At 38.9% G+C, this 12,297-nt stretch overlaps 1 protein-coding gene across 1 annotated transcript; it reads right to left on the bottom strand.

The window, feature by feature from the left end:
- Positions 1-275: 275 nt before the first annotated feature.
- Positions 276-11,258, bottom strand: ICOS (inducible T cell costimulator). The gene is made up of 6 exons (XM_002199796.7): positions 11,115-11,258; positions 5,529-5,567; positions 3,180-3,518; positions 1,620-1,729; positions 932-1,022; positions 276-394 (listed from the first exon to the last, which is right to left on the bottom strand). Exons 1-5 carry the CDS (start codon positions 11,191-11,193, stop codon positions 933-935), a joined length of 657 nt encoding a protein of 218 aa, XP_002199832.4. The 5' UTR covers positions 11,194-11,258; the 3' UTR covers positions 276-394; position 932.
- Positions 11,259-12,297: the final 1,039 nt, after the last annotated feature.

Below are 12,297 nucleotides of genomic sequence, written 5' to 3'. Positions count from 1 at the left end.
GCTGTACCACAAGGGTTGGCTTTGGAGGTAGTCTTTTTTTTTTTTGTCTCCAGTGGAAAGTTAATCATAAAAGAGACTAGAAAATAAAAGTTATTTCTGTAGCAGCACTACAGGAATCTTACATTTTCTTCAATTAAAACCTGACATCTTTAACTTGTTATCATTTCATGTCCGTGAATCAGTGGATCAGGCAGGGTGCCAGTTCACAAACAAGGCTAGAGCAAAACACAGCTCAGAACAGTACTACAGTGGGTGTCACATGATGGAGCACAGGACCATCATGAGAGCTCAGGGAAGCTGGAAAAGGTGGGGAAATGCTGATTTCACATTGTCCAAGTTCAAGTAGCTGGAAAACTCTTTCCAAAATTTCCATGCCACAGGCATTCTATTCTACCTAGAATAGAAATGGAGAATCAGTTATGTGCAGCACTCAAATGTCTGAATAAGTCCTAATTCTGATTCTGTTCTGTATCCAAAACTGCTTGTGTAGTAGCTTCTGTAGGGCTTAAGTAGTTAGGAAGCTCTTCATTCTCTGCAGAATATTTACCCTTAGCCAGTAACACTCATAAATATAGAAAATCACTTCCCTGCAGAGATTTTCAGTACCATGCATCATCCCAAGAATCTGAACCGAACTGTTTTGCTTCTCTTCCTCATGCATGAGATCACCACTTTGCACAGACATGAAGCATTGGCATTTCTAGGAGCTAGCCCGCTGTTACGATTCAAAAGGTTTCCAGAGATTTTGCTTTTAGTTTTGTCTTCCTTAAAGATGGCAGCATGAACTCCATTAACAAGCTATTGTAAGAATCCCACCCTGCCACCCAGCCACCCACCAAGAATCAGTTGCAAACACAGCAAGCTGTTCTTCCCCCACTAGAGAAAGCCTTGCAACAGACACAAGCAGAGGTACAGCTGGGCTTAACACTACCTCAGATTCTTGGTTTTTTAGCTGCGTTCACTGCTGCCATGGGCATGTATTCACTGTTGTACTCATGGGAGTTGGATTCACACTTCTGATTCTGCCAACAGAGAGAAAATGCCATGAATTTAATTTGCAATCGCTTACCTTTGCCACTCTTGCCTTTGTTCATTAAGTAGGGCAGTTACTCTGTTTTCATTGGGAATGTTTAGGTCAGAATGGACACGTCAAACTCGCATTGAAAACTTGGAATAAAACTAACTGAAAACTAATAACAAACATTGCCCAAAAGAATAGCTAATGTCCTTGGTTTTTCTTCTTTCCTGAGTCAAATCTAAGTGGCTTTGCAGCAGAACAGTGCTGGAATTGCTCCACTGATGATTGTTTCCCCTTCTTAAAGAAAACAGTCAGGTGTACTGTTTATCAAAGTAATTTTGCTGACCTGTGCAGCATTTCTCCTCTTTCCTTTGGTTCCAAGCCTTTAAATCAATAAACAATTCTGTCTCAGAAAAATTAAATCTGAGTTATTGTCATCAATTACTTGAATTCCAGTGGTAAATTAACAACTCGGTCTTTTTGTAAAAAAACACAGTACTGCTGAGTATGTGCCTGTCCCCTCTCTAAATCTCATTAAATCAAGTTCCCCATCCATGACCTTTGGAAGAAGGGTTCTGCATTATCTCATATGTTTGCTTACCTTGTTCCTTAAGCAACAGGCCACAACACAGCAGACACAGGAAATGGCAAATATGATCACACCGATAATTATCCATAGCATGAGTCCAAGTGAAAAGCAGTCCTCCTTATCTGAAAATGGGAGGGGGAAAAAAAGTCATTACTGATAGTTTTAATTTTTGCCTTCTACACGACTTCAATTCTTTTCCCTCTTCATATCAATAGATTAGTAAAAGAGAACTTTGAAGAAGGATTTTGCTGAGGTCAATTGCCTCCTTGGAAAAGTGTATTCAGTAGAAAGCAGAAATGACATTTTTTCAGAAAGAAAGGGGAAACTCTTGGTACACAGTTCTGAAAGCGTAGACTGAAAAGAAACCAAACCAGGCTTGAGAGCCCACTGAGAAAGAAAAGAAAAAAACAGAAAAATCCCAACCTCCAACACAGTGTTTCAGATCTGAACAAGGTTTAAGCTTATATGCAGTAAGTACCACAGATGCTTTTAAGGACAGCCTGGTCAAAAGGAGGGTAGACTTTGGCAGTGGTGTTTGGATAGGGAGGCAAGCTGAGGTACTCAAGATTACCCTTGCCCAGAGAAAATATAGGGTGTGACACATTTAGGAAAAGCTCTGAGCATCTGCCTATCCATACAAATGGAAATGGACGCTGCAGACAAAACCAAATGTCACAACTTGATTCTGAGAAGCTTTTGAAATACAGAGAGGGTTGAGAGACAACTTGACTAAAGCATGTAATTGCTGTAGCATTTCATCTTCTATGTTTGCTTATTCCTGGTGTTGGCAGAGAGGAAAAGAAAGGAAAGGAAGGACAACAGACAGTACCATGCTGCAACTGAACTGTATGCAGAACCAAGAATTGGTGTGAGCAAAACCACCATTAACTCCTTCAGTTTAGTATAATAAAGAGCCACTGAATAAAAGCCAGGTCACAATTAAAACCTGGGCAGTTAGTCTTTCTAGAGTTAGTCCAAGCTCTTCTCAGTAAACAGCCAAAAATTTTCAACAGCTGTGGATCTCTTCTCCTCTAAGAAGGCCCTAAAGCTGAAGGTCTGCTTCACAGAGGTGAAGGTCTTCTTCACACTTCAAGGGATCCAAGAGTTCCATATCCTGCTATTAGTATGGATATTTTACAATCAATTTTCTTTAGTCCTAGGCTTTTGAAGATAGTTCTCAGAATTGATTTTTTTTCCCACTGGCTAGACCTAATCTTAACATTTATACTCAGCAGCTTTAAAATGGACAAGAGAAATTGCTGTTGCAGGCAGGCAAAGGAGAGACTGCACTACTCTAGAAGCTGTAGTCAAGCTAACTTGGGTGCCACCACCACTCCATAAAGCTCAGCATGGCCTGCAAAACCTGCACAAGAGGATGAAGAAATATGGAGAGGATGTGCTGAGCAGTGTGTCAACACAGCTCCACTGCTACCAGCCCTCCCTGCTAAGTAGTTTTAAGCTGCCTGGTCATTAGCTGTGTGAACTCTAGTCACATTCTTCACTGCAGCATAGCTATACCCAGTGTCTACTTATTAGTAAACTGAAGTGAGGGGAGAAGAGAACTAAACTTACCTTGGATGTACAAAAAGGTTTCTTTCAGACAGCGTTCTATGTAAGGAGGAGGTAAGAATATCTCCAGGCAGCATGTATAAACGTCAATATGTTTTTTTCCCAGATTTTTAAGAATGAAAATGGTGCTGCTACTTGAATTCTGTGTCTGACAGTAGGTGACATTACTCTTGGAGATAACTCTCTCTTTGCTCAAATGGATTGCACATATTTCCTTCTTTTCACGCCCTTTGAAGAGGGTCATGCTGAATTCACTCACACTTTTGGGGTTGGGGAATGTGAAATGGAAGTTTCCATTTTCAAATTCCACCATCACCTCGCCGTCAGAGACATGGGCCTGATCTGAAGACATGAAAACAATAAGCATAGTCACACATATAGCAGTGAAAATAATCCTTAAAGTGCTAAGAAACTCATTTAAACAAAACAAATGAACCATGTGATTTTAATTTAAGGCATGTAGGTATTAAGAATGGCCTGGCTGTGAAAAGCAGCCCTCACGATAAGATAACACTGCATTATTCTGATTGTGCCAGACATTACTGATAAAATAAATCAGACCTGGGCTGTTATCTGCTCTAAAGCTGGAGAGATTACTGTTAGCATTAGATCAGTGACCTTGATAATACTACTCATTACTAAAGCTACCAAATGGTGAAGTTACTAATATTACTTACAAAATCAGTTACTAGATATTGTTTAACGGCCCCCTGGACCAAACACTGTATAGACATATAATCCCTGCCTCAGTGTCAGATTGTCCTATTCATAGATAAAACATGTGGGAAAAAGATGGTAATGATAATAATGATCTCTGGTTTATGGTTTGTAATCTGTACCCTATTGAACATGGAATTATAAAATCATTTAGATAAGAAAAGACCCTTAAGACCATGAAGTCCAAGCATTAGCTCAGTATTACCAAGTCCAACACCAAACCATGTCCCTAAGTGCCATACCAACAAGTCTTTTAAATTCCCCCAGGGGTGATGACTCTACCACTTCTCCAGGCATCCTGTTTCAATGCTACACTGCTCTTTCAGTGAAGAATTTTTTTCTAATATCCAGTCTAAATCTCTCCTTGTGCAACTTGAGGCCATTTCTTCTTGTCTTGCCACTTTTTACTTAGGAGAAGTACCTAAGTAAACTACCTTGCTGCAGCCTTCTTTCAGGTAGGTGTAGAAAATGGCAAGTTCTCCCCTGAGCCTCATTTTTTTAACGCTAAACACCCCCAGCTCCCTCAGCCACTCCTTTTACCAGCTCTGCTGCCTCCTCTGGACCCATTCCAACACATCAATGTCTTTCCTGTAGTGAGAGACCCAAGCCTGGATACAGGATTTGAGATTTGGCCTCACCAGTGCTGAGTACAGGGTGACAGTCATTGCCCTGATCTTCCTGGCCACAAAGTAATTGATACAGGCCAGGATGCCACTGGCTTTCTTGGCCACCTGGGCACACACTGGCTCATGTTCAGCTGAGTGCTGACTAGGACCCTCAGGACCTTTACCAGGCAGTTTTCCAGACACTTCTCCCAGCTTGTAGGGCTGCCTGGGTTGCTGGAACCCAAGTGCAGTACTTGGCACTTGGTCTTGTTGAACCTCATACAATTGATCTTGATCCATTGATCCAGCCTGTCCAGAGCTTTCCTGTACTCCCACCTAACACTTCCACCTAACTTGGTGTTGTCTGCAAAGTTATTGAGGGTGCACCCCTCATAGAGGTCATTGATAAAGACCTTAAACAGAACTATCCCTGGAGAACCCCACTTGTAAGCAGCCACCAGTTGGATGTAACTCTATTCACCACCACTCTCTGGGCCCAGCGACCCTGCTAATTTGATTATGTAGCTGAAACTTTAAAATGGGATGTGAATCCCAAGCTCCTATGTGACCGCCTTAACAACAGGACCTGACTTGTCTTTGTGGAATAGTGATTGGAGACAATACATAACCTAATTTAATCAACCCAATTACTTAGATGGCTTTAGTACCGTTATTGCTCAGATAATAAAAGGTATAGAGGACAAATGTTACTGTGTGCGTGCACCCACATGCAGTCCAGAAATCACATTTGACCCTCCCAAAATCTCTATGAAAAACTTTCAGATGTTGTGTGACTCTCATTTTACTAACTTCTTGGAACAGGAAAGAAAGTGAACTGACTGAAGACATCCTGCTACCTCACATCTTGACTTTGTAAAGTCAGCAACCAATAGCACAGAAAACTCCCTCAGACAAAACGATGTTAAAATGGGCAGTAAAAAATGATGTGTTTTTTTTCCTTTAAGGGCAGTGTTTTCTGATGTAGAGAGTAATTTAAAACTGTAAGCCAAATTAAGCAAATGCATCTTACCTATATTTTTGCATGCACATGATGAGCAGCCGTCAACTCCTGAAAAATACAAAGTTGTTTTCTGTTTAAAATTCAAGAAGGATTCAATGCAGGAAAATTCAATGCAGGAACAGAGGGTTAACCATAAAATGTTAAGATGCTGAAGCTATTTGAAAATTTGTATCATTATCCTACCTGATACTTTCTGTGCTACACTCTAAAGTCATATGATAAAAGAATTAAATATAAAAATGAAAGTAGAAAGAAAATGCTCAGGACAGGAACTTATAAACACCTTTGCAAAGTAATGTGTACTTCAGAAACAGAACTGACATGAAAGTAAAACTCTTTCACCAAGATACTGAGGAAATCTGCCTGAAATAAAAAACCATATTTTTGATCTCTCATGAGTCCTGATTTTGCAATAATCCGGCATTATACTTTTCCCAGACCAAAGTACTCATTTCCATCAATGTTCTGCTTCCCCCACTGCTTGACACAGCAAAACAAAACATCTTATAATTATCTGGATCATGTTCCAAAACATACATCAAGAAAATATTCAAGCAATGCATATGGTTTTGTTCCTTTTCCAATAGCAACCTTTCTCTTATTGTTCATAGGTGATCTTCATTACAGAACACACATTTTTAATAATTATTCTGGTTTTGTTTCTTAAGCCACTGCCTCCATCACCACGCACCATGGCAACACTTTGGAATGATTTGTATGTCAGTACTGGCAACATAGCAGAGTCTGAGAGTTTTCATTTGTAATTTTCCTTTTTGCAGTGCCCTAAAATTAAATGTTCAGACAGATAAGCAGAAAAAATTTCTATCTGCTGCTCATGTTTTCTGGTAGCCTGAGTAAGTTCCTCAGATGCTTCTTAGAATTAAATATATCTACATCAGGATTTTATGACACTAAGGAAATACAGGGCAAATACTTAAAGACTTTGGTGCACTATCCTATTCTTGTTACATCTGCATGGTAGTCTAGATAGATCCACATGGAGCAGACCCCCCAGCTGTGCCAGGTATTGCACTGATTGCATAGTATAAATAGTCCTTTTTTTCCAAGGCACCTGTTATCTTTGACATTTAGCCTGTAAATGCCCAGGAGCATAGGATCATTCTCTTTTGGGTACCTTTGTATGATCTCATCTCTTTTAGTCTTTTAGTGCTCATGCTTTTTTTCCTTTTTGAATTTTTGCTCCTCAGTTACTGCCATTGGCAAGGGCACTGAAATGGATGATACTCATTTAAGATACCTTTAGTGTGACACAGAAGCTAATGGACTTCTAGAAGACACTTTGTGATGCTCAGTTAGAGAGCTGTAAAAACTGCTATCCCTTCTTGACTGATTTACCTTTTCCCTAGTCATCAAATTCTTCCTAGTTTACTGTGCACAGTCAGCACCCTTATCTAATTCTGTAACAGTTCTAATATCTGTTCTTCTCTCAGGACCATCACTTAAGTATATGACAACAGACAAGTTATTTAGCACTTTGTACCACTGGTGTGAAGCTAAGACACAGCTTGCCAAGCCACAGTGAAATAGAACTCTAAAACCACTGAAGACACAGGCAGCAAGTGCAAGCCCTTAAAATTTTATATAGTCTGAAAAGATGAAAGCAAAGGTCAAATAAAGAAATAATTCTTGGTGACTTATATGTTGCATGAAGAAAGAAAACCGTTGCTATGAGAACAGCATTTGAGATAAAGATCATTTTAAATGCTCTGTAGTTTGACATCCTGTAGTTCACTAAATACCAACACATACCTTTAAAATTAGGCCAAACACCCAACAAATAATTTAAGGAAGAAAAAAACAAATCTGCAGCAGAAGTTAGGGAGTATAATGAATGCATAGACTTATGATACTTCTGAGAAGCACCTAACTGGAGTTGAAACCTCTACATTTTCATTGCTCATCTGAGAGTAAAGGTAGATGCTGACGCTGTCAGGGCAGCTACAGAGCCAAGTGGTGTGATCTCCCAGAGGAGCCTGGGACAACCCTACTCTGGGCACTAAAGTAAAAACTGCAGATCTGATTTCTCTGCTTTTCTCTGAGAATAGTTTAATTTCGCTGTTAGCTAATGAAATTGCCCTTTCCTACCATATGGGTTGAAATGTTTGTCAGAGATCATGGTTTTAATCCTTGTTTTTAATGAAAAAGGGCAGAGAGAGGTCATTAAGCATTTAGTTCATGTGACCTTGTGGCAAGCTGAAAGATTGTTTTGTATTCTCTTCAACCCAGAAGCCTAAAATTACTATTTTCAAGGAACATTCAGTAAAGTATTTCTCTGAATGAGCATTTTGGTAACTGTGATACAATTAGTATTCTTCTGAAACAAGTGGCCATAGAGAAGAGTGTGCTTAGCATAGGATAAAGGCAGCACATTTTAGAATTAGATTAACAGTGCCTGAGATTAAAACACAGAATTGTCTACATGGATGACCACAATGAGAGAGAGCTGATATAAATTTCAAACTCACTAGCTATTCTGCATCAGTTCCTAATTTAAATGCACTTGCTGAATACTAAGAAATTGCTCATTTCCCCTCCCTGTGCCTGACTGCTGATCTGTCCCCATTTGTACCCATTCATTCCTAGGTAATCATATGGACCTGCAGCACTCTGTTGTTAATGGCTGGACACAACTGGATGTTTCTTGCCAAGCTCCAGTAAGAATGAATGACATCTAGGAGGGTGTTAGATAGGAACCTGGGGTTTAAACATTCAGTAATATTGAGAGATTCCCTGACTAATTCTCCCTAATTCTACCTCAAAAGTATGTGAATAGAAGTCTACATTATGGTAATGTTGAAATTGAACAGAAGAATTTCACTGGTTCAGCAGTAAAAATGCTTAGCTTTGGCTGTAAGATTTCTTTTTGTTATTTTTCATATAAAAATATTATTTGATTGCATATAAAGTTTTGAGAAAAGAGGAGACAAATCTTTAGTTTGCTTCCTAGCAGTGTCACAATGTGGAGTTGCAAGAAGTTGTTCCTGGTTCACCTAATGTGAAGCAGAGTGCCAAGACAAATATTGTGGTTTAGATATAAGTCAAATATATTAACATGTGTATATAAGTTACATCTTGTTATGTTAAGCTCTGAAGGAGAGCTTGAGTGTGTGTACATTTGTGTATAAGTGTATTTACAGTCACGTACATTTACACCTCCATTTCATCTTTAGTGCAGTAGAAAAACCTTTTGGCAGAAGTTTGGGGATTTCTATGGTAGTGTGCTTGGATACTGAGGCCAATGGAAAGTGTGTTGTTTTCATTTTACTAGGATTGCAATTTTGAGCTTTCTAATTATTCCTTATCAGACCCAGCACTATTTGAAAACACCACCAATCCATTACACATTTTGGTCCTAACAGAAGTTTAAAAACCACTTTCAATCACTTTTCAAGCTTGGGGTTTAGGCCAGGAGAATAGAACAATGTTACTTTGTTTTCTTGCTGTTTGTATGATTTGTCCCAGCTCTCAGAAAACTAACTAGCTGATAAAAAGAACAAGCGTGTGTTTGCGACTGAAGATTAGCAAGGAAATCGCAGACCCTGCCTTTAAAAAAAACACATTTGTTTTGTTCATACTAAATACATAATGAAACAGCACATAGTTTTAAAGTTGCTATAGTTTTGAACTTCCAAGGCACTCTGAAAGATGACATTGTCAATTTAGTGTCAGTAGTTGTATGCCTAAAACTAATATGTTTCTATCTTTCAAGATCCAGGATTCAGTGAGGAAGGAGTCCTTGTGAGCAAAGCAGTAATGGCCTGATTTATTATAGGAAGCCATCTTTTATTTCTATGGTATAACTTACATTGAGAAATAGTGAAATTCATATAAAACATGCCATGGAAAGACCAGCCAGCTGATAATATTTCAGAAGACCTTCTAAAAAATTACCATGGTTTCCTGCTGTATTGACAATAGGAGATACATGGGTGAAGAGTGATAATGGTTTGCAAATGTTGGTGTGCCAAAGTTAATGTGCAGTGCTTCATAACAAGGGCCTTAAGTGCTATGGAATCCTACCTCCAGCTCTGTACTCAAAAATCCCATTGTCTGTGTTTCTCTATGGGCAACAGAGAGGCTCCCTGCTCTTATGAACAATTTCTTTATCACAATTGGGTTATCAATTCATAATGCACATATGTACACATATATATCACCTCCTGTGACCTATTTACATCCAGAAGTCACAAATTATGCTGAGAACACTGTAAGACAAAAAACATGAGAGATACCATTTTTTGTTACATGCAATCTCTTTCTCTTGTAATCTCCTTTGTCTAGTCCCCTGCCCAAATCCTATCCTCCGTATTTGAAGGAAGAGAGAAATGCTGGTATCAGACAGAGCAATTATTTGCACCCTTAAAATCACGGTTTATTTCTTCCCACTAGGAAGGGCTTTCTAGATATCTTCAGTCATGTGTAAAAACATGCTGGTCAGGTATTCATGCTAAATTGACTAGGTGAAAAGTAACCAAACTGAAAGGATGTTTTGTTAGTAGATTTAGGAACAACTTTCCAAGGAGAACTTCCTTTAGAGATACCAATTACAATTACTCTTTTTAGTGATTTCCCCCATCTTTTCATTCTACCTGAAAACTCAGCATGCCATCCATATATTAGTTAGCCTTCAAAAATATATCTGCATTACCTAAAGAGCTGAAAATTAGTTTTTATTTATAAGATAGCTGAAGCTGTTCCTGAAACCTCAGGAGTACTTAAATTCTATCTCTTTTCACTAGAATTTCAGAAACAAATATTTAATAGCCGTTGGCATGACCATCAAAGGAACGTATTTAGATGGAGTTTAGTAACTGTGCACACTAAATATGATGTATCATACCAATCCTTGGACAGAATATGAATGGGAAAACAGATTCTTCTTAATCTTTTATTATCTGTATTTCCATGCTGACCGATTAATATGTGTGTTTCAGAGAGGTTACAGGTAAAGCTGTGATATTTTACTTTGCATAGCTGGGATAAAACACTGAATCTTGTTAAATGCTACATCTATGTTTAAGGCTGGACTGAGGTTGGTGCTGTTACTGTGCACATTTTCAAACACAGTATAGGAATTCCATGCTTCCTTTTAAATCTGTGTTTCAAGCCTGCACCAAAAGGATCTCATCTACTCTTCCATGTCATATACATTTTTCATTGTATAAAAATTCCCTGCCCAAAAGAGAGCAGGTTTAATATTAATAATTTGGTTTCTCTTTATTATTCACTGTCATGCTGCTATGAGATCTTATATCCATCAAGGGAAGCTGGCTGGAGCACTACAATCTCAACAGCTAAAGGGTAATACTGAGCAGATGAGCTAAAGAACATAAACAATGAGAATTTCTACTTTTTTGTTTCACAGCAAACATTCTATGCTGGCAGGTATTATCTTCCCACCAACTCTAGTGATATTGAAGTTGAGAGCAGTCTTTTTGCAGCCAGTACCCTCCATTACCTTTATTCCTCCAACCCCTTGTCATCATGCCTCACCTACTGTCTCCCATCATTGGCTAAGTTAAATTCTATAGAGAGACACCTACTGCAAGGAGAATAATCCAAAATGTTACTCACCATACAGCGCTTCAAACTGAAAGCAGAGGACACAGAAAGTTACAGCAACTGCCTTCATGCCTGCCTGACCCAGAGACATCAGACTTCTGCCTACTGTGAAGACGGGGAAGAGCACATGGGTAGAAAAGGAAGTGGTTTGTGGGCTCTGGGGAAGACTGCAAGATAATCAGAATGACTTTTTAATTTAACATTTGTCTCCTGACTACATTATAGCTATGTCAGCATTACCTGTTGCACATACTTGATTTAATGCTTTATTTTTTTTCCTACTTAATGGTTTGCTGTCACAGACAGGAGGATGAGAGACTTTCTGACATTAGTTTTGCTGTTCACTTTGCAAGGACTGGTTTCTGATAAAGTCTATCACTTAGAAACTGCAGTCATCTACAGTGGACTTCTGCAGATGGCCTAACTAGTATTACCTTATAGTACATACATATTTGTAACTGGCAACCTGGTTTCTCCCCACCAGTTTCAACTGGTTTTACATAACTAATGGTCCTGCTCTATGTGGAAACCACTAGTTAGTGGGGCAGGAATCTCTCGTGTGTCCTGGTCGTGAAAATCATGGGAAGAACATGGCCAAATTGCAGAAAGATCCCTTCAGCCCTGTGACTTCTGAAAGCTTCACTGCAGCAGGACTTTCATTCTGGAGATCAGGCTTGTTTTGCCTGAAGTTTCATGAGAAACTTCGTGTGACTCTGTGAGAGGAGATCTGACTCAGTGCCCTAGGGCCTTAGGTCAAAAGGTTCTCTCCTGCCCTCTTCCTTTGTGCAGCACACTCTATCCTGGCCTGTTATCCATCTTTACCCTGGGAATGTTTTAGGACCCTTTGTAACATGTTCTACAATCATTTAATCTTGACTGCTTATTTATGTCTATAATACAAATTTTAGTACAGAAAATTTGCAAGAAAGTCAGCTTCTAAATCATGTTTAATATATTAGATGAATGTACTTAGCATTGTTGATTGCATGAAGAGCAAAAACACAAAGGAGTGCTAGTGCAGCCTGACAGACACTGCTGGGGTTGAATTCTTGTAATGGTCAAATAATTGGAAAATAACGTGACTGAGTTACAGATTCACTGCTACTTTATACAGTGTACGTAAATCTTCATATTTTGGTTTACTCTTCTTCAAAAAGTGATTTAATGTCTTTCATTATTACTGCTAAAAATCTGT

Source organism: Taeniopygia guttata, chromosome 7, assembly GCF_048771995.1.
Source record: "Taeniopygia guttata chromosome 7, bTaeGut7.mat, whole genome shotgun sequence".
In the NCBI taxonomy this organism is placed as follows: domain Eukaryota; kingdom Metazoa; phylum Chordata; class Aves; order Passeriformes; family Estrildidae; genus Taeniopygia; species Taeniopygia guttata.
Note: the sequence above shows the minus strand (reverse complement) of the source record. Positions and strands in the feature narration are given on the sequence as shown.

Coding starts and splice junctions, on each gene's coding strand:
- ICOS (XM_002199796.7), bottom strand. CDS start 11,193: ATGTCTCTGGGTCAGGCAGGCATGAAGGCAGTTGCTGTAACTTTCTGT. Junction 3,519..5,528: donor ATGTGCATGCAAAAATATAG/GTAAGATGCATT, acceptor TCATGTCTTCAG/ATCAGGCCCATGTCTCTGAC. Junction 1,730..3,179: donor AACCTTTTTGTACATCCAAG/GTAAGTTTAGTT, acceptor TCCCATTTTCAG/ATAAGGAGGACTGCTTTTCA.